This window comes from Colossoma macropomum, unplaced genomic scaffold (assembly GCF_904425465.1).
Source record: "Colossoma macropomum unplaced genomic scaffold, Colossoma_macropomum, whole genome shotgun sequence".
Lineage (NCBI taxonomy): Eukaryota > Metazoa > Chordata > Actinopteri > Characiformes > Serrasalmidae > Colossoma > Colossoma macropomum.
In genome coordinates, this window is record NW_023494810.1 from 4,441,516 (window position 1) to 4,464,644 (window position 23,129).

General features: G+C 40.0%; 1 protein-coding gene across 1 annotated transcript; it reads right to left on the minus strand.

Moving 5' to 3' along the window:
- Positions 1 to 278: 278 nt before the first annotated feature.
- LOC118799997 (solute carrier family 45 member 3) lies at positions 279 to 21,834 on the minus strand. The gene is made up of 5 exons (XM_036560145.1): positions 21,728 to 21,834; positions 12,651 to 12,962; positions 8,498 to 9,316; positions 4,557 to 4,822; positions 279 to 2,997 (listed from the first exon to the last, which is right to left on the minus strand). Exons 2-5 carry the CDS (start codon positions 12,790 to 12,792, stop codon positions 2,575 to 2,577), a joined length of 1,650 nt encoding a protein of 549 aa, XP_036416038.1. The 5' UTR covers positions 12,793 to 12,962; positions 21,728 to 21,834; the 3' UTR covers positions 279 to 2,574.
- Positions 21,835 to 23,129: the final 1,295 nt, after the last annotated feature.

Sequence of the window (23,129 nt, forward strand, 5' to 3'; positions counted from 1 at the left end):
AATGGGATTGGGCCTTAATGTACCGGCATCATTTGACTTTGTGCATCCAAATCTCATTTTGAGAGAATGCCCTCATTTTAAAGGTCACATAAAATATGAAACTACAAGAATTTGTAATTTTTTAACTCATTATTCTCACCAATTTATTAATTACCTAATTCTGTCTGCTAGCTATGCCTTATATTCATGGCATTTGGCAGACACTTTTATCCAGAGCGACTTACAATTTGATCATTTATCACAGGTAGGCGAAGGTAGTGTTAGGAATCTTGCCCAAGGACTCTTATTGGTATAGTATAGGGTGCTCACGCAGGCAGGGATTGAACCCCAGTCTACAGTGTAGAAGGCAGAGGTGTTACCCACTACACTACACCAACCACTTCTCTTCTGAAGGTTAGTATATGCTTCCTCCAAGTCATGTGAAGCTAACATGACATCATTGGCTGGCTCAACACGCTTGGAGGAGAACACTAACTGACAATTCAGTTACATCACACACTAATGGTTAATATTTTGTTGTGTTGATCTGAGGGGGGGTATCCGGCCCACCCAGAGAAAGCAAGGCCAGCTATGCCTTCTTGGACACCTGGTTACGTACGGCTGTGGAATCACTGGTTATCAAACTCACAATGTCCCAGTGATAGGGCCAACATTTAGAACAATATCATGGAGGAAGAAGCCACCCCCCGGAGTAAAACCCCCCCCATCTTATTTTCTCTCTTGATCAAATGATCAGCCCACATCTAATCTCACCACACATACTGAATGCCTGTGGCCTAATTGATTCTGAAATTTCCTCAGGATCACTGCATTCCTGGGATTAATTCCCCTGGAAACCTTTCAGTTGATCTAATGCCACAAGATAATAATGCGCTATGCATTTATAGTACGTTGCTCAAAAAAGTTATTAAAAAATATACGATCATGGATGGGATGATGATGGGGTTTTTTTCCTTACAAGGTGAAAGGACTTGCTAAGCTCATGTACAGATATGGTTCAGCTCCATTTGTTCTTCGGGGGGCATTTCCCACCCATTTTCCCTGTAATTTATTTACAAACAGTTATACGCAAATGTACGTTTTGTTGGTTTTCTGAGTGAAAAACTCCAAGTTTAGACTTTGCCTCCAACATATTGTGGCAGCATGAGGAGAGGCTGATTTTAAGAGGGCAGAGAACTCCTGAGAACAGGCTGGAGTTCTGGGCAGCTTCTGATAGGGGCTAGAAGCCCAGACCCCACCTTTTTGAACTGTGGTAGAACTGATATAGGACTGAGGAACAGGGAGGAGATGGAGTGGATCTCAGGAACCAGAAGGTAGACATGGGAATTTACTGGCCGTTCGACTGGAACGAGGAGAAGCTTTAGGTACTTAAGTTCACTTATTCCATAACTTCTCTCCAGCTAAACTTAAATTTAACAAACTTAAATATAACATTTTTCTCCATGTTTTAGTACACAGTGGCTGTTTGCTGAGTTGAACACACTTATCTAAGCCGCTTATCCTTCTGGGTTGCGGGGGGGGAGCTGGAACCTATCCCAGCAGTCATTGGGTGGAAGGCAGGATGCACCCTGGACAGGTCACCAGTCTATCACAGGGCAGACACACAGACATATACATTTACACCCACACATAGGGGCAATCTAGCATGTCCAAGTGGTCTGACCGCATGTCTTTGGACTGTGGGAGGAAACCATGCAGACACTGGGAGAGCCTGGTCGCCTGGCCGGGGAATCGAACCCAGCCTAGCGACAGCACTACCCACTGCGCTTCCATGCCGCCCTGAGTTGAACATATTGGAAAAAATAACACAATGTGCCATAACTTTTGCACAGACCACATTTTATGTTTTTTCTTCCAATATGTTAAATTCAGCAAATTAACAGTAATAGTGCATTAAAACGTGCGGAAGTGTAAGTGTGTTCCATGTAGAGGACGTATTAATGACCAGTGTTGCCCAAACGTTTGCATACAACTGTATATCATGGTTCTTTTAAACACCCATCTGGCTCCAAGAGCACACACCTGTACCCTTTCTATTTAATGCGCAAGTATCCGGCGTATTTCGCGGGAAAGGTGGTGTGTCAGTCAGAAGAAATGTGGTCACACAACATGACATGCACAGTCATCATTCTTTTCATTATTCCTTTCCCCCTTTTTCAAACGTTCCCTTTTTTTTCATAGGCACATAGAATCATTTTGGTCTTGTACACATCTGAGACACTTCAAAGAGTTTAAAGAAAAGTATTAAACAGGTTTTTATGACATAATATTCAATCTAATCTTTATAAGCCACATCTGGAGCATACAGTGTGTGAAATGTATTACTAGAAACCCCTTGATAATGCAAAACACCCTGCTGGAGCAACTGCCCACTATACTATTATATAGTAAGCACATTTTTTCTGTTCCTTTCTAATTATAGGGAAATTGTAGTAATCAGTATCATGCTATAGATGTGACTAGATAGAGATTAGGCTTAAAAAAACCCTGAAATGCACTCTGAAAAATGCACTTGACCCACATTACCTTCTCCACATCTTAAACACTTCAATAAATAAAACTAGCTTTATGCAGTCACTGCAGCATTTCCATGTCCGCCCTGTCAAAGACAATCTTGCTTGCGAAATAAACGGCCAGCAGGCTGAGGACAGAAGCGCAGGCCATGTAGATGGTCACACTATGGAAAAGCTGTACAATGGATCCCATGAAGAGGGAAGGCACCACCTGCGAGAGCAGATAGGCACTGTCCAGTATGGCTATGTCCAGACACATGCCCCTAGGTGGCTGGGAGGATGTGGGGGAGGTGTCCACGGGCAGGGTCACGTGAAGATTAAGTGATGTTGACACAGTGGGTTTGCTATGCATGTTTGCTGGGTGTCCATTGGCGCACCCGTTAGTGCTGCGGTACTTAGTGGAAAGCTGCATTTGAGCCAACTTAAGCTTTTCCAGCTCATCCCTACTGGTTGGGAGCTTGACTCTGCTGCTGGAGAAGAACACCTGAGAAAAGAGATTCAGAAGTCAGGCGTTTTAGGGCCACTGTTAAAAATAAAAATAGTAGACTTCAGGAATAAAGTCGTAATATATCGAGAAAAAAGGTCATAATATTTTGAGAACGAAGTTGTAATATTTTGAGAAAAAAGACGTAATATTTCGAGAATACAGTTGTAAAATTGAGAAAAATCGTAATAATATTTCGAGAAAAAAGTCATAATATTTAGAGAATAAAATCCTACTATTTCGAGAATGAAGTCTTAATATTATAAAAAAATGTAATATTTTGAGAAAAAATGTTGTAATATTTCGAAAGTAAAGTTGTAATATTTCAAAAGTAAAGTCGTAATATTTCGAGAAAAAAAAAAGTCGGAATATTTAGAGAATAAAATCCTACTATTTCAAGAATAAAGTCGTAATATTTTGAGATAAAATGTAGTATTTAGAGAATAAAGTCATTATATTATTCAAGAAAAAAATCTTAATATTTCGAGATAAAAGTCGAGAAAAATAGAGAAAAAAAGTCGTAATATTTGGAGGATAAAGTGGTCTAGCTGTAGGGGGGCTGCCATAATGCGTTGGGGTCTCGGTTGCTGTACTGGTGCCGGAGTTCCACTCACTCCTGTCTGTTTGTGGCTCATTTTGATTATCATTCTCACTGTCTGTGACAGTTTCCTCCAAGTCCGTCTGGTTCTTTATTCTAAATAAACACAGTTTCCTGCTCACTCAAAACAGTACGACTTTATCCTCAAAATATCATACAGTACGACTTCTTTTCTCAAAATATTACAACTTTTTTCTCGAAATGTTATGACTTTATTCTCAAAGTCTACCATTTTTATTTTTATTAACAGTGGCCCTAAAATGCCGTCGTAGAATTGAAATTGATGACACTGAAAACATGGTGTTTTCAATGTCAATGACATCATCCGTGTTTTCGATAACATAAAACCAATTAGTTATTGGGCTGATATCAGCAGAAAATGCTGGATCAGTGGGAAAAATGAATGAATGCGATCCAATCCTGTAAGTGGTTTGAGCATGATGGCCTACTTTTAGATGCTCATCTTAAGTGAAGGGCTTAAATTAAAAACAGCTAATGTTAAAAAGCTTAGTAGTCTAAAAGTATCAGATCAATATCAGTTGATACTCAAGGTTTTACTGTCCCATAAAAGAAAAATCATGCCATCTGTAGCTGCAGATAAAGGTATGAAATGCCTAAAATGATTATTATGCTAGTCCTGTGCAGCTTCAGTTTTTTCGGATTAGTAGTCGAAGGCTATGTAGGTGTTTCTAAAGAGCTGTGTACTTAAGCACTAAAGCAAAGTTAAAATTAATTTAACTCAATATTTCTTATATTTCAAAAGTATCCTGAGGTCAATAACATGACAATGATTGTACAATTGTAATCAATTATTGTAAACAGATAATTAGTGTACCGATTCTCATTTAGCGTCTCCTTGCTGTTCCCAAAAACTTGAAAGATTAAATACAACACCAAAAAGTTGATTATGAAAACACTAAATGAAAACTATGAAAACAGAACAAGATAACCTGAGCTTTACCTGCTTGTCTGAGTGGTAGAGACAGGTGAGCGTGTAAGGCAGGACCTGCAGAGTGCAGAAGGTGTATCCTGACGCAGCGGCCATCACAGTGACCAGAACGACATTGTGAGACACGGTCATCACTGCCGTGGTCAACGCAAGCAGTGCCACGCTGCTCACGTAGAGCGCTCGCGCACCTACGCACGCCACCATGCGCTCCATCAGCAGAGAGAAGCCCACTGACGCCACACACTGCAGGAACAAGCCTAGACTGGCCACTCGCACACCTGGGGGACGACAGCAATCCACATGACGACGTGACTCAAAAAGGGCCAAAAAAGTTGAACTGAGAAATCCTGCTTTGTGAAACATATACCCCCAGATGTGACTAATGTTTGTTTATTTGAGATTTATTAACTCCTTTAGAGGGCGGCAGTGAGTAATGTTTGTTTATTTGATGTTTGTTAATTTCACCCTTAGAGGGCAGCGCTGAGTGATGTTTGTTTATTTGATGTTTAAACCTTTAGAGGGCGGCGCTGAGTGATGCTAGTTTATATGATGTTTAAACCTTTAGAGGGCGGCGCTGAGTGATGTTTGTTTATTTGATGTTTAAACCTTTAGAGGGCGGCGCTGAGTGATGTTTGTTTATTTGACGTTTAAACCTTTAGAGGGCGGCGCTGAGTGATGTTTGTTTATTTGACGTTTAAACCTTTAGAGGGCGGCGCTGAGTGATGTTTGTTTATTTGACGTTTAAACCTTTAGAGGGCGGCGCTGAGTGATGTTTGTTTATTTGACGTTTAAACCTTTAGAGGGCGGCGCTGAGTGATGTTTAGTTTATTTGATGTTTAAACCTTTAGAGGGCGGCGCTGAGTGATGTTTGTTTATTTGATGTTTAAACCTTTAGAGGGCGGCGCCGAGTGATGTTTAGTTTATTTGATGTTTAAACCTTTAGAGGGCGGCGCTGAGTGATGTTTGTTTATTTGATGTTTAAACCTTTAGAGGGCGGCGCTGAGTGATGTTTGTTTATTTGACGTTTAAACCTTTAGAGGGCGGCGCTGAGTGATGTTAGTTTATTTGACATGTGATTTCTTTTAAGCCACATCGTACCCTACACTTCCTATATTTCACACAGCAGGATTTTTCAGTTAGCCAGATAGCTTAAGCCCAAGGATGAGGACTGTCCAGAAGGAATGTTCCTCAGCTCTCTTCCTATTGGACAGGCTTGACTTTGGGCTTATGTTGCTGAACTGAGAAATCCTGCTTTGTGAAACAAATACCCCCAGATGTGAGTGATGTTTGTTTATTTGAGATTTATTAACTCCTTTAGAGGGCAGCGGTGAGTAATGTTTGTTTGATGTTAAAACCTTTAGAGGGCGGCGCTGAGTGATGTTAGTTTATTTGACGTTTAAACCTTTAGAGGGCGGCGCTGAGTGATGTTAGTTTATTTGACGTTTAAACCTTTAGAGGGCGGCGCTGAGTGATGTTTGTTTATTTGACGTTTAAACCTTTAGAGGGCGGCGCTGAGTGATGTTTGTTTATTTGACGTTTAAACCTTTAGAGGGCAGCACTGAGTGATGTTTGTTTATTTGACGTTTAAACCTTTAGAGGGCGGCGCCGAGTGATGTTTGTTTATTTGACGTTTAAACCTTTAGAGGGCGGCGCTGAGTGATGTTAGTTTATTTGACGTTTAAACCTTTAGAGGGCGGCGCTGAGTAAAGGTCATGACTGTGACAGTCTTACACATCTAAGAACATTATAGAGGGTCTTTGTTTTAAATGTTTTGTACAGTTGATGTTGCAGTCAGTAACTAATCATTGCAGACCTACACATGGCACAGTGCGGCGTTTCCAACCCAGCCCAGCCCACCAGATGGTCCACATTCTTGCTCTGACCTGGCTCCCAGTACATCTGTGCGAGGTATTCTGTGTTCTTAGGTTACACTAAGTGGGACAGATCCAGTTACTTCGCAGAAACGGGACACAGATCTGACTTTTTCAGAGCTGCTTAAACGCAAATCAGACAGCTTAATTTCAGATTTGAGCATAAGTGGTCCTAGAAGTGATACATGTACCACAGTTTGAGGATCACTGGGATGTTATGCCTCATGTGTTCTGCCAAATGACTCCTTAATAATTCAGATCTACAGTACTGTAAAGTCAGAGACTCTTCATTTATTTAATTTCCAGTCAAACCAGCCGTTAAGAACAATTTATTGATTTTTTAGTATCAGGGCAAAAAACCTCACAGAAGTCTAAACAACTGAATCTTATATCATTTTTAGTACAACCCCATTTCCAAAAAAGTTGGGACGCTATAAATAAAAATAGAATGTATTGATCTGCAAATCATGTAAACCATACTTTTAAAGGAAAATACTGCAAAGACAACATATCAAATGTTGAAACTGAGAAATTTTATTGTGGATTTTGGATTTGATGTCAACAACACGTTCCAAAAAAGTTGGGACGGGGGCTTGTTTACCACTGTGTTTCATCACCTTTTCTTTCAACAACACTGAGGAGACACTGCTGTAGTTTAGAAAGTGAAATGTTTTCACATTCTTGTTTGATACAGGATTTCAGCTGCTAATCAGTTCAGGGTCTCCTTTGTCCTAATGCCCCCTATACCATCATGAATACTGGCTTTTGAACTGTGCACTGATAACAAGCTGAGTGGTCTTTAGCCCGGAGGACACAGTGTCCATGATTTCCCAAAAGAATTTCAAATTATGATTAATCAGACCACAGGACACTTTTACACTTCACCGCAGTCCATTTTAAATAAGCTCAGGCCCAGAGAAGGTGGCAGTGTTTCTGGATCCTGTTTATATTTGGTTTCTTCTTTGCGTTTTAGAGTTATAATTAGCATTTGTGGATGCATCGATGAACTGTTTTCACAGACAGTGGTTTTCAGAAGTGTTTCTGAGCCCATGCAGTGATTTCCACTACAGAATCAGGTCTGTTTTTAATGCAGTGCCGTCTGAGGGCCCAAAGATCACGGCCAGCAAATACTGGTTTTAGGCTTTGTCCCTTACATACAGAGATTTCTCCAGATTCTCTGAGTCTTTTAATGATATTATGTACCGTAGATGATGAAAAGTAAAGGTTCTTTGCTATTTTATGTTGAGGCACTTTATTCTTGAATTGTTGCACTATTTGATGGTGCAGTCTTTCACAGAGTGGTGAACCCCTCCTCATCTTTAGTTCTGAAAGACTCCGCCGCTCTGAGATGCTCTTTTATACCCAATCATGTTATTGACCTGTTGCCAATCAACCACCAGATGTTTTTTTTTTTTAGCATTACACAACTTTACCAGCCTTTTGTTGCCCCCGTCCCAACTTTTCTGGAACGTGTTGTTGGCATCAAATTCAAAAGGGGCACATATTTTTCAGAAAGCAATAAAATTTCTCAGTTTCAACATCTGATATGTTGTCTTTGTACTATTTTAAATAAAATATAGAGTTTCAATGATTTGCACAACATTGCATTTTGTTTTTTATTTACATTTTGCACAGCGTCCCAACTTTTTTGGAAAGGGGGTTGTGTTTAAATGTGTTTGCTCTTTACATTTAGGACTCAGTAAGGAATTGTTTTCCTTCGAGTGTCCAGTTCCTTATGCAAGTGCATCATCTTACATCACACCTCCCTGGAAATATCTAAAAAAAAATGTACTTAATGGTCAGTTTTACTGGAAATGAAAGCTGGTCTCTGACATTTACACAGTACTGTATGTAAATTCTTTATCTATAAGCTTGAGAGGTGTTTTCATATTTTCTATATTAATAAAATCAATTTATATCTGGAGTGCAGCTCACACACCTGTATGTAGGTACTTTGTACATCAGCCAGCAGTATTATCTAGGATGAGCACTGTCAGATAAAAAAAGGACTGTCTGGCGGATCTGGGTACCAAGGTGAAAAACACTAGTATAAGACAAGCATATCGCTTAGAAAAAGCATACCTTCCTCATAGCGGATCCTCTCCGGGGAACCAGGCTTAGCACTTGGTACTCCGTTATACAAGCCTTCCCCGACAAAGTCTGTGTAGAACAGCACAAAAGTCATAAGAGCCATCCAGCTGCACAGCTCAGCCACAAACAGCCTTGCAATGACCGCAGGCATGTTGCTGCACAGCGAATAGAACCTCGGCACCACAGACAGGAGGCTAGTCAGGGTCCGCCTCAGGAGCTGAGTCAATGAGAACAATCGGCGCGGCCAACTGCAGAAGCTCCACAAGCTTGGAACTCTCCTGGACACCTCTAGCCCACCTCCTCCAAGCCCTGCTGTCTGTTCCTCTGAGATGAAGGTTGTGGTCATCAGGCAGATGAGGAAAATGACGATGAGGAGAGAATAAATGAAGGCCTCTTGGCCTCCCAGGTAGGCCGTGGCACCCAGGGTGCTCCAGTCCACAGCAGGCAGCAGGTAGCCCACACAGCCACCCAGGCTGAGCATCAGGGAGTAGACGGAGAAAGCCCTACGGCTCTCCTCCTCTCCAGGGTAGAGGTCCGACACCAGGGCCTCCACAGGGGTGAAGCAGGCCTGTCCGCAGAACTGCATGACGCAGATAGCAACGACCAGGAGCAGGACCTCCAGCCACTGGTGGTGCTGTGTAGAAAAAAGAGCAGCGATTTGGGGAGCATGGGGAATGACCACAAGTCCAAGCAGCACACCAACGCACAAGGCCCAGATAAAAGGACGCCGGCGTCCATAACGACTGCTCCAGCTGTCACTCGCCGAGCCGATAGGTGGAATGAATATTAACCCCAGTACAGGCCCGACGGCTGTGAGGGAAGTCAAAAATACAGAATGAAGTTAGAATGAAGTTAAACAACAGCATAGAGCAAAGCTGGTCACCAGCAAAACCAGCATATCACTGCTGTCGGAAGAAAACCTCGTATCTCCATTTTTGTCGTTTTTCAGTTTTTGACATTATTTGAAAATGCCTGTTGCCCTTTATATTGTGTGTAAGTTTTACGATGAATGGACCAAAAGAAACGACCCAAAACGACTTGGAAATATGTCTGGTTCCATTGACTTACATTAAAAGTGAAGCAGGTTTTTTCCTTCTCCTGTAAAGTTACCATTTTGGAGATACAAGGTTTGTTCTGACAGCAGTGAAATGTTGTGTAACATATGCTGGTCAGTAGCATGACCATGCTGGGTGACCAGCTAAACCAGCACCAGGTCAGCATAAATAAATAAGTTACACTGATGTGGTGGTGGTGTGTTAGTGTGTGTTGTGCTGCTGGAATTTTTAAACACTGTGTCCACTCACTGTCCACTCTATTAGACACTCCTACCTTGTCAGACCACCTTGTAGATGTAAAGTCAGAGACGATAGCTCATCTGCTGCTGCACAGTTTGTGTTGGTCATCCTCTAGTCCTTCATCAGTGGTCACAGGACGCTGCCCACAGGACGCTGCTGGCTGGATATTTTTGGTTGGTGGACTATTCTCAGTCCAGCAGAGACACTGAGGTGTTTAAAAACTCCAGCAGTACTGCTGTGTCTAATCCACTCAGACCAGCACAACACACACTAACACACCACCACCACATCAGTGTGATTGCAGTGCTGAGAATAATCCACCACCCAAATAGTACCTGCTCTGTGAGGGTCCATGGGGGTCCTGACCACTGAAGAACAGGGTAAGAGGGGGCTAACAAAGTATGCAGAGAAACAGATGGACTACAGTCTGTAACTGTAGAACTACAAAGTGCACCTATATAGTAAGTGGAGCTGATAAAATGGACAATGAGCGTAGAAACAAGGAGGTGGTCATAATGTTATGCCTGATCGGTGTATGTTCTTCACAGAAAATGAGCAAAGGCCAAGGAATCTGGGGTTAAAATATTAATAAATTACATTATTGTCTTTTGGCTAACATTAAAAATGGGTCCCACAGACCTGAACACCACACAAGGGTTAATTAGCAAATTTTCTTTTCCTTTTCTCAGTAACAGCTTCTTGGCAGCTACACATCCTTTCAGACCCACAGCGCTGAGTCGTCTTCTCACAGTGGAAGGATAGACAGAAACACCTGTGGATGTTTTCAGATCTGAAGCAGCTTGATTTTCTCCTCTCTCTCAGAGATGGAAGCTTTTTAGAGCTGTTTATCTGAGGGGCGACAGGTTTGGTGACCAGGTCTTACAAGATTGCTAAAGCTCCCATTTTTTCTGTATCTTTTAATCAACTCAAGTTTTGGAAAGTAAACTGTACTAAACTAAACTGCACTGTTTATTTACTTTCCCCAAGCTTCTGCGAGTGGATTATCTTGTATCTAATCTTCTCAGAAATTTTCCTGAAAAATGTATACTTTGTATTTAATGGGCGCTTTGGCTGGAAATGAAAAACCTTTGCACAGGGCGTTTTCACTGACAACTGTTTGTTTCTCCCTAATCTTCTATAATACAGTGAATGATTCAACACCTTGAATTTCCAGTAAGTGTTTCAGGTAAACATAACAGTCAACAAAAACGTCCTGGTAAAAGCCGGTGTATAAACAGCAACAAGGGGGGTGTGAATCCAGATTTACATTTTTAAACAATAATTTGCTTTACAGAAATTACCCTAACATTATTTCATGTAAGCAACACTTGTAAGGATGTACCACATGACCAGGCTGAAGGCTACGTTCACATGACCAGACTGAAGTGGCACAAATCCAATTTATGTGACTCAGATCTGTTTTCAGAGCTGTTTGGGCACGAAAATCTTATATTTTCAAATCCGACCTGAGCCACTTTGGCTACGTTCACATTACAAGCCTCGATGCTCAAATCCGATTTTTTTTCTTCAAATCTGATCTCTCTGACACGATGGTTCACACTCGTTTAGGTAAGTGATTCAAATCTGTCATTAACGTAACGAACCAGTGTCCTGAAATGACCCTCATGAACACATCCTGCTCAGTAACTAAGGAGCAGAACGAGCTTCGCTGAGAAGATAATTAACTCTGATCAGCTCTCAGCTTCATTATTAGAGCGAGACGAAGGAGAAAAAGGTGAGGTGAGCTGCTTTTCCACCGTTTACAGGCTTTAACGTCTGTTCGGCGCTGCTGCCATGGTAACGCTGAATGATGGCGCACACGCAGTGGAAAAAAAGCACATGAATTCCGATCTGAGCGTCACATTAAGGTCGCATGCCCACGAATTGGATACATATCCGATCTAGGACCACATATGAAAGTGGCTAAGGTTGGATTTGAAAAGATCAGATGTGTCCACACAGCCCTGAAAACATCAGATCTGAGTCACATTAGGTCAAAAAATCTGATTTGCGCCACTTCAGCCTGGTAATGTGAACGCAGCCTTTCATATGTGGTCTTAGATCGGATACGTATCCACTTGGTGGCCATGTGACGCTCAGATCGGAATTCATGTGCTTTTTTCCCACCGCACATGTGCCATCATTCAGCGTTACCATGGCAGCAGCGCCAAACAGATAGAAGAACCTGTTTTGGTGCTACATAGAACCATTTTTAAGAAGGTTCTATTTATAGTCATATACAACACATTCTCTTTTAATCTGAAGAACATTTAACCCTGTAAAGATCCACATGGTTCTAATAGAACCATTGCCTCTACTAAAGAACCCTTGAAGAACCATCTGTCACAGTGTTGCTCAATGCTAATAGGTAGGGTATGGGAACACACTTCAAGAGATCTGTAGTAAAGACAATGGTTCTATTTAGATCCCTGATATATATATATATATATATATATATATATATATATATATATATATATAAACTATTTTATACTCTAATGGTTCTTTGCATGCTGTGGTTCTTCTTGTTTTGGTGCTACATAGAACCATTTTCAAAAAGGTTCTATTTACAGTCATATACAACACACTGTCCATCAATCTGAGGAACCATTTCACCATGCAAAAATCCATTTAAGCATGAAATGCTTCTATATTGAACTCATTGCTCCAAATACAACTACTGGCTTTACTTAAGAACCCTTGAAGAACCATCTTTTTAAAGTGTGTAAGCTTCCACCACTTGTCTTGGCTAATCAACTGCATTCGAGCTAAAGAGATTTGTCACCTAACTATCGCTTTATCCAGGTAAATGAGAAACAAACGCTACACTCTGAGGGGACCTCACTTACCCAGCACCATGGTCATGAAGCGCTCCTCCATCCCAGCCTCCAGCAGCATGGGAGGGATGTAGATGGTTCCAGTGGCCATGCATATCTCCAGCCCACACGTCAACACATTGACCAGGAAGAGGTCATAGAGCCTGCCACGCATGGCCAGAGCCTCTACTCTTCCGCTTCTTCTCTCTTCCTTGACCTAACACTGCTTCTGTGAGAATTCTCTGGCCATAATCACAAGAGAAAGCTGGTGACTGCTGAACGTAATGGCTGGTAGAAGATCAAGGTTTGAGAAGTTCATGCTCCACCGTGTTTCCTCCATGTTGCCTGGAAGAAGAAACAGCTTAGTTATCATCCAAACACGCCCCAACAGACATAAGATTCATTTTGCAACTTAATTGCTGAAAATAGTATTTGCTTCTCAATTCATTCTCCATTCAGCTTAAGGGCTTCACATCTGTGACCAACTAATCTAATCCTTCACTGCTTGTTGACACACATTTGACTGATAATTGCATATATTTTATTGGCTGTTGAGCCATTTGTAAAGTTCTGGTGAGGTTCTGTAGGGATCCTTATCCAGGGGAAGGTGCAGATATGATCTAAGGCTACGTTCACATTACCAGGCTGAAGTGGCACAAATCTGATTTTTTGCCCTAATGTGAATCAGATCTGATGTTTTCAGGGCTGTGTGGACATGCAAATCTGATCTGTTCAAATCTGACCTGAGCCACTTTCATATGTGGTCATAGATTGGATCCGATTCGTGTCCATGTGACCTTAATGTGATGCTCAGATCAGAATTCATGTGCTTTTTTTCCACTCTGTGTGCGCCATCATTCAGCGTTACCATGGCAGCAGCGACGAACAGAAGTTAAAGCCTGTAAACGGTGGAAAAGCAGCTCACCCTTTTCTCCTTCGTCTCGCTCTAATAATGAAGCTGAGAGCTGATCAGAGTTAATTATCTTCTCAGCGAAGCTCGTTCTGCTCGTTAGTTTGTGCTGATGATGCAGTGATTCATTCACGTGACGTTACTGAGTAGGATGAGCTCATGCGGGTCATTTCAGGACGCTGGTTTGTTCACATTAATGACAGATTTGAATCACTTACCCAAACGAGTGTGAACCATCGAGTCAGAGAGATCAGATTTGAGCAATGAGGTTTGTAATGTGAACGTAGCCTAGAGGGCCACAGCAAAGCAGCATTCAGGACCTCATCAGCTCATTACCAAGGCCTTCCTCAGACTTTGGTCTGTTAGAAGAGGGCAAACACTGTGGTGTGGCCCTCCAGGTCTTGAGTTCTGGGTGATTGTCTTAAAGAAACATTGAGGAAAATGCTGTGTAGGCCAAGCAGACTCAAATTTTCAACTTGGAGTCACTTTGAGCAAAATTAACCAAGCTGCATTTAAAGGTAAGTGTGCTAACTGGGCTCAAAGTGATGGTTTTGTCCAAAACACACACTAACGCTGCTATCAAGTGGTCTCAGTTTTTAAAATGAATAAGTTTCCCACCAGAAGGCACCTCCTTCGAAGTCAGATGGCTACATCTGATACATCAAAATTTCTGACGCGGGACGAATTGGCCGAGTTGTGACGTGAACACTGTTTTCGTCATGATTAAGTTTAGAAGCAATCAGTCAAACAATGGAACACAGTCAGATAAACTGTACAAATATGAGGGTCATTGTAAAGTGAATTTGAAACATGTACAGTTTCACACATTTTATTTTTGCTTCATATGAGTGAAATAGGTGCCAGCTGGTTAATAAACTACAGCCATTTCACAAACTCAGTGTTGTTTCTCTCTCACATAAACCACATGAATGCACACTTTGGGTGAATAAGTTCCTGCTCAGAGAAAACTACCTCCCTGTTTGCAGTTGAAAGCAGTATTACAGCTAAACTTACTCCAATCAGCCAAGACTTGTTTGGTGTCTAAAGTTAGCTTCTTTAGGCCTGCACTGGACAAATGAGGCTAGTGTAGCTAACAAGTAGTGGAAGATCAAGTATCTAGCCCCATGAATTAGCACTGTGCCAACTGTAAGCCTAAATCAATATGCACTGGCTTCAAATCATGGCCTCAAACATACTTGCTTATGTTTTGTTTCACTGTGTCATATTGTTATTATAAAAAATGGGCAAAAGTGCTAAAAACGGTAGTACCAGCCATCTTGAAGCCTGTCTACTTTTGTCCATTTTTATAGATAACAGTATGTTGTACAATGTCAGAAGCCAAATAAGCAAGTCTATTTGAGAAACGTAACCAGAGAACTTGTAGAGAGGACAATTCACTCTGTAATGTCTTCTGGGTTTCTCAGACACTAGAGGGCGCTCCTGAGCGAGACCAAAAATAAATGGGTTAAGATGGAGCATTTGAGCAAAATCATAGTTTATAAATGCTGAAACATTTTTAATGTAAAAATACATTTATTTCCTGAACTGTGAACATAAAACATTTTAACACTGCTGTTATAGAGCTTTTAAACTCGAGTTATAGGAGTTTAAAAAGGCACCTCATGCACGTTCATAAAGTCAGTGAGCACAAACAGCCAATGAGCTGCTCCGCTCGCCAACCAATCAGCACTCACTAGCAGTAACGTCAGCGTTCTGCTGCCCAAAACCTGTTTGTTGTAAAAACGGAAACATACAGGTGAGTTTTCTTTGCTTTTTTAGTGAAATACATCCTAAATACATCTTCTAAAATTAAAGGAAGGTTCTGGGCGAGTGATTAGAAACTATTTTAACTTTTCGTTTTCAGCCGTTGAACTTTATTTACTCCCATTCATTGAGGACTCACTCGCAGGCGCCCTCTGCTGTTTTGCAGTCCTGTTTTTGACATAACGGGGGAAATAGGAAGTGGCCAGACTCCCAAGTTGTTAAGCTCTGTACTTAATAACTTAAAGCTATTTTAGGTGAGAGTGAGATTATTTAAGTTTGCAGCTTGCACAATGCTAATTGGTAAGGTATAAACTTCTTGTTAGCTAGCCTCCTAGCCCCAGTTCAAAACATTAGACACCCAATGTTGATGGACTACATTTGGGGTAAGGGGGAAATTTGTAAATTTGGTTGGCTGATCCATCATTTTTAATTTAAGGTAGTACTGAAATAAACAAAGCAATTAAATCTGCCTTAAATTAAACCCGTTGGTTACGTAATGAATCCTGCTCTGGTCTACACTAAACCCTAATAAAGGAAAAGTCATTTTCGCAAATGATGGTTTGCAGATGGTCTGTTTTTGCAAATGATGAGGCCTTTGCAGTGTCGGAGTGGGTAATTGGGACGGACGGGAGAATTAATGATGGGCCGATAATGTTTTGGGCCGGTTACTGTGAGCTAATGTACAAACTCATACAATAGAAACTATGAGCACACAATAAACTGTTATATCCAAGTGTCCAACCAGCAGCCCCCACCTGAAGTGGCCCCGCCCTGCTAATTGTAATAAACATGGTTTATTTTGAATCTATAAAGTGATAATCAAGTCTGTGGATCGAATGAGACAGTCTTGCCTCTTTACAAGAGGACAGGCCTGTGAGGTGATCTAAACAGGTGAGCCTTTATCTTTAAACTGAATTCAGCCTGAAACGAATGGAGAGCTTCTCTCAAGTGTAAGCAGCTCACTTCCGGGATGCACTTTGGAGTGCAAAAGCTGGGGGCCTGCATGTAACTCCTGGTCTGAAAACCAAGTCCCATTCTGGGCCTGTATAGTTTAAACATGCTTATGGCCTTTCATTAAAACCGAATGGCACAAAAGCCTGTGGAAGCTTCTGGAAGCAGTAAAGAACAAACCTACCTCAACAACTTTTGTCCCTCATTATATCTTTGCTGCTCCTTTCCTCCTAATAGAGTAGGTTGCTTCCTTCAGATTATGAATTACAGAACCATCCCATTGCTCCCTCTAGGTGATGTGCTACCTCTAGGTGATGTCATTAGGAAGCCTAATATAAATTTTCATAGCTATGCTGACGACACCCAGTTATACATTTCCATTCCTTCTGATGATCAAGACTCTGTAGACAGCCTGACCAGCTGTGTGTCAGATATTTCTCAGTGGATGTTGCAAATTTTCTACAATTAAATCATGAAAAAACTGAAATATTGATCGTTTGTTTAAAAACACAGAGAAAGCTGCTTCATGAGAAACTTGGTTCTTTAGCTCCATATACCAAACCTGAAGTAGGAAACATGGGTGTGATCTTAGACTCTGAGCTGTTTTATCTGCATGTAAACAGTCACTAAAGTAGCTTTTTATCAACTGAGAAATATCACTAAAGTTCAGCCTTTTCTGTCTCAGAGCGACGCAGAGAAACTTGTTCATGCGTTTGTTACAAGCAGAGTTGATCACTGTAATGATCTCCTAACTGGAGAAAACAATACATCCCTTACAACTCGTACACAATCCCGCAGCATCCTAACAAAAACAGCACAGAGATCAGATCACTCCTGCCTTAAAAGAGCTGCACTGGCTGCCTGTATCGTTCAGGATAGATTTTAAGGTTCTGCTACTAGTTTTTAAAGCTCAAAATGATCTTAAAGCACCGCTTACATCACAGAGTGTCTGTCTGTTTATGATCTTAGATCTGCAGATACTGACTTTCTGAAAACACCCTCTGTAAAATACAGAAAATGTGGAGAGACTCGTTCAGTTATTCTGCTTCTAAACTGTGGAGCTCAATTCACCTTTTATTAGACAGTCAAGCTCAGTGCTCACTTTTAAGAAGCATCTAAAAACGCATCTCTTTAACTTTTTGTATTTAATTAAGTCTCTACGTCTCGTGGTGTTTATCTTTTTAATTTGATCTGTCATTTTCTTATTCTAAATTAATACATATATTTTCTTGTATTGCCGTTAAGCTTTATCACCTGTCTGTAAAGCACTTTGAGCTGCCACTGGCATGAAAAGTGCTATAAAAATAAAAATTATTATTATTATTATTAGTAGTAGTTGTAGTAGTAGTATTTATTACTATTATTGAACTGTATGTTGAGGAAAGTGAAGTTTTGATGGTGCTTCTTTTCTGACTATCAGCTCAAACTGACTGGATGACCGATTTATTGATACATTCACTAATATTCTCAGAGAGAAATACTGTATTCTTGTTAATTAGCTCCTCACTTGACAGCTGGGACTTCACTAGACTGGACTAGTCATGTTTCCAGGATGCACCTTCAGAAAAACCACTTGAGCAACTTGACTGACAATTTATTTGCAAGCTGATTTCTGGTCAGCTGGAAGGTGGAAAGTAAGACTCTTTTAAAATGTACACTAGGCTGAGCTTAAATATTCTAAAAGCAGGAAGCTGAAGTGTGTAACTGTCACAGATAACATCACCACCCATTTAGTCAACTTGCCATTGCTGGCCAAGTCACACCAGCACACACTGTGCAAACACAGTACCTAACGCACACGCCGCAGAGTGTGGAATATCATAAAAGAGGTCACATGTATGTTGCTTAAAAGATATCGATGGGATGTTTACTTCAGCTGGAATCAGCCTTTTTGCCCGGTATGCCCAGCTGGCCCTGTTTGTTTCAGTCATGGAATATATAACAGCAAAATAACCAGCTAGAAACATAACTGTACTCAACCTGTACTGTTCACCTGTTGAATCCCACCAGCTACAAGTGTGACTGTAAAACCTTAACTAAAACAATACTTACTGTGTTTTCTGCTTACTCCTAATGTATAAATGGCATTACATGTTCATTAAAGATGTAAATGAGTACTTGGTTAACTGTTTGAGGTGCCAGTGTTTGTTACTGAAATCACCACTTTTGTCTTTTTTGTGTTTTTACATAATTTGACAGCACCAACTGCCATTTATGTCACAATGTCATGATGGTTGGACCAATAGAAACAGTCTAAAATGACTTAAAATTAAATTTTGCTCAAATGACCTACATTAAAATCTAAGAATGCTACTTTTTTTTAACAGTAACATTATATTTTGGTTTATATTTTCCTATACTTTCCTATATTTTCCGAAAAGGCCTGTAGTTTGTGTCAAAGTCATGTACTCACATAGCTGGGAAAACATTGGGATTAAATGGGTGATAAATGCAGTGTATCTGCTATTGAAATGACTGGAATCGAGCTGCATGTCAATTGTCAGAATTAAGTCCTTTTCATCCTGTTCTTCAATGGTCAGGACCCCCATGGACCACCACAGAGCAGGCACTATTTGGGTGGTGGATCATTCTCAGAACTGCAGTAACACTGACATGGTGGTAGTGTGTTAGTGTGTGTTGCGCTGGTCTGAGTGGATCAGACACAGCAGTGCTGCTGGAGTTTTTAAACACCTCAGTGTCTCTGCTGGACTGAGAATAGTCCACCAACCAAAAATATCCAGCCAATAGTGTCCTGTGGGCAGCGTCCTGTGACCACTAATGAAAGACTAGAGGATGACCAACACAATGACCATCTACAAGGTGGACGAACAAGGTAGGAGTGTCTAATAGAGTGGACAGTAAGTAGACACATTGTTTAAAAACTCCACTCGTACTACATGTGTGGTCCTGGCTATTGGAGAACAGGGTAATAGAGTATACAGAGAAACAGATGGACTACAGTCTGTAACTGCAGAACTACAAAGTGCTCCTATATAGTAAGTGGAGCTGATAAAATGGACAATGAGTGTAGAAACAAGGAGGTGGTTTTAATGTTATGGCTGATTGGTGTATATGAAACGTCATCACCTCTTCATTCCAATAGAATAAATAAAGCAGCACAGTTGTGGCTGTTGGAGTGACCATAGCTACCATTTACACACATGCTGATTCGTCTTCTGTCGCCCCTTTGAATACTAAGTGTCTAAACGGCCACAGTGATGTAAGAATGCATGGTGAGATTGTACAGCAGGTCTGTTGTCATTTGCATTCGTTTTCTTGTATTGAGCAGGTTTCTGGCCTAACTCAGTTGAATAATTAGCCAGCTAGCGGAAAAAAAAGAAAAATCAAAACATCTCAACTTTCCAGCCAGCCAGCCTTTTATGGTCAGAGTGTCCCTTTAACCCTTGTGTGCTGTCCAGGTCTGTGGGACCTATTTAAAATGTTCACCAAAAGAAAAAATTATGCGATTTATTATTATTTCAACCTCAGATTCCTTGGCCTTTGCTCATTTTCTGTGAAGAACATATAAAGTGTGTGTGTGTGTGTGTGTGAGGGTGGACAAGATGGACAGGCTGCTGACTGGCTACAACTGCTAAAGGAGACCCCTACGCTGGACACTTGTGACATTTCAAACATCTGGTACTTTTACATAAATTGTTATGGCTGTATTGATTTAAACAACAATAATGTGGTGGGTCCTCCAGACCACTGAGTAACACACACATCAACACCACACAAGGGTTAAGGCTTGTAGCCAAGAGCTCTGAGAGCGATGTGACACAAGGACAGCAGTGTTATTCAGTCTATTTGCGAACGTAGGTGTGACACTCTTTCATTCGGCTGTGAAACCAACACACAACCTTTGGCTCACAGTAATGGAATAAGCATAAATGCTCACTGGACTAAGTGCGAAAACAACAGCGCTGACAAGGAAAAGCTGACGGATCTGAGGCTGGTTTTGACACGTAACTTTAGAGTCAGCACCGAAGACCCTAATTGCTTCCTCCAGGGCAAATATGTTGTTATTATATCAGTGTGATCTTATTTAATTTTCCGTTTATTAAGATTAGAAATGTTATAAGGAAAATATAGATGTTGAATGAAGTTAATGATGCTATGTTTTTAAACTTAAACTGAGTATTATTTTAATAAACATGACATGTTTTTGAATCGTGGTATATTTACCTTCATTTAGAAGAGTTAAGAAGGTAAGCAGGCATTGAAACAGTCAATATCACTGACTATACTGATGTATAATGATATATTGGATTTAAACATCTAACAGATTTCAATAATGTCGCTGCTGTAGGAACAAAATCTTGTATTTCCATTTTTTTTGATGTTTTTCAGTTTTTGACAGTTTGAAAATGCCGGTTGCTCTTTACATTGTGTGTAAATTTCATGATGATTGGACCAAAAGAAACGGCCCAAAATTACTTGGACAAACATCTGGTTCCATTGACTTACATTAAAATTACAGTATGTTTTTTCCTTTTTCTGTTAAGTTACCAGTTTGGAGAAACGAGGTTTGCTCCAACAACAGTGATACATTCTATTAATTAAATATAGCTTATTAAGCCTTTTTTTCAACATAATTGTCAACTGATTGTAACAATTACACTTTCAAAGAGGTTTTAATGCCTAATTACAAGTCTGTATTGTACATCATTCTTAGAGGAAATTTAATGTTCTTTCATTTGATATAAAATAAATATATTCATGAAATGCATGACGATACATTGAATTGGTAACATTAAAAACAGTTACATTCTTAATTCAATGTTTTCATATATATATATATATATATATATATATATATATATATATATATATATATATGTGATATAAAATTTATTTACTAAATACAGTGATATGTTTAATTGGCAAAAGATTAATTGTTACACATTCTAAATGCACTGTTCATTTATATATATATATATATATATATATATATATATATATATATATATATATATATATATATATATACACACACACAAATGTATATATATATCGCTGTTGTCAGAACAAAACCTTGTATCTCCAAAATGACAACTTTACAAGAGGAGGAAAAAACAAACATTACTTTTAATGTAAGTCAATGGAACCAGACATCTTTCCAAGTCATTTTGGGCTGTTTCTTTTGGTCAGTTCATCATGAAATTTACATACATTGTAAAGGGCAACACACATTTTCAAATTATGTCAAAAACTGAAAAACGACAAAAATGGAGATACGAGGTTTTGTTCCAACAGCAGTGATATTTTATAAATAAATATAGTATAAGTACACAATGATGCATTGAATTGGTAAAAGATTAATAAGTCACACATTCTAATTTGTATTTGTCTCCTTATCGCAAGTCAGTCTGCATCTTGCTTTATTCTTATATCAAAAACAGCCCATTATTTCACAGAGAAGTTCAACTATTCACTAAAACCACACAAGCTTTAGATAACAGTGGTTAAAACTCAGGATACATACATTTCAGGTTCCTCAGGATGGTCTGTTAGTCTCCTTGTCTTCAGTCCTCCAGTCCTCGTATGCTTTACTTGTCCCCATCTGAATGCCAGTTCAAACTCATCTCAAGCCAGAAACGAGGAGGAGCCTAAAAAGCAGGAAATGAGATGACTGCATCTCGCACAACTTCAAGGAACAGCTTGGAGATCAAGAACTTGATATTCAGCATTTTCAAAGAGTGAGAAAGTTACGCCACGACCGCACGTCACAAAAACCAGTCAGAAAACTCCATACATCAGCAGCAGGGAGGGGCGTGTTCCTTCCCCCTGCCATTATTTTGGGCTTCCAGTTTCTCCAGGAATGAATTACTTTCTTTATCTGAAGGTAAGTGATGTGAAAGTGCCAGTTGCCACAGTGAACCGGAATCTTTGAGTCATATTTTCTGATGGCACTGTGCACTAATCACACACTGGCTCTCCCACAATCACCGCTTCTCTGATTATTATAAAAATGTGGCATCCCTAAAAGAACAGTGAGGAAAAAACAAGGGTGGGCAAAGAACACTGAGCAGTTCCTTTTCCTTTCTGTCACGGCAATGTACTGAGTTTTGACCTCAACTGGCACTGCCATGCAATGATACCAACTATATTTGAAAAAAGGAAACAAAATAGTGCTCAAGCTTAATAATAATAATAATAATAATAATAATAATGATAATAATAATAATAATAATAATAATAAAAGCAATCAAACAGATAAATATATAGCATTTTTAGTACCCTAAAGGCCAGTAAACTGACTGGACAAACACAAACTTTTATATCGCTATTGTCGGAACAAAACCTCGTATCTCCAAAATGGTAACTTTACAGGAGAAGGAAAAAACCTACTTTCCTTTTAATGTAAGTCAATGGAACCAGACTTTTTTGCAAGACATTTTAGGGCATTTCTCTTGGTCCATTCATCATGAAATTTACACACAGTGTAAAGAGTAAGAGTCATTTTCAAATTATGTCAAAAACTGAAAAACATCAGAAATGGAGATGCAAGGTTTTCTTCCGACTACAGTGATGTATGGATCATTCCACCGAATTGGTTCAGAGTTGGAAACACATTTCAGACTTTTAACTGATTTGGACTTCAGACTAAAATCCTTTTGCTTTGAGTGACCCTGTACATTGATTTTGCCTATTATATTAAAACAAATGCTTGAACATTCTATTTTGTCACTAATAAAGCAAACGCTATCAAAACTTTACCCATTGTTTTCAGTAGTGACTGTTTTGGTGGTCACAGTTTAAGCTAATTTTGAGTATAACCAGAGCCGGTTTATGAGGAGCACTGGCCACTTCATATTTCCCCCATTATATCAAACCAGGACTGCAAAACAGCAGAGGGCGCCCATGGACGAGTCCTGATTCAATTG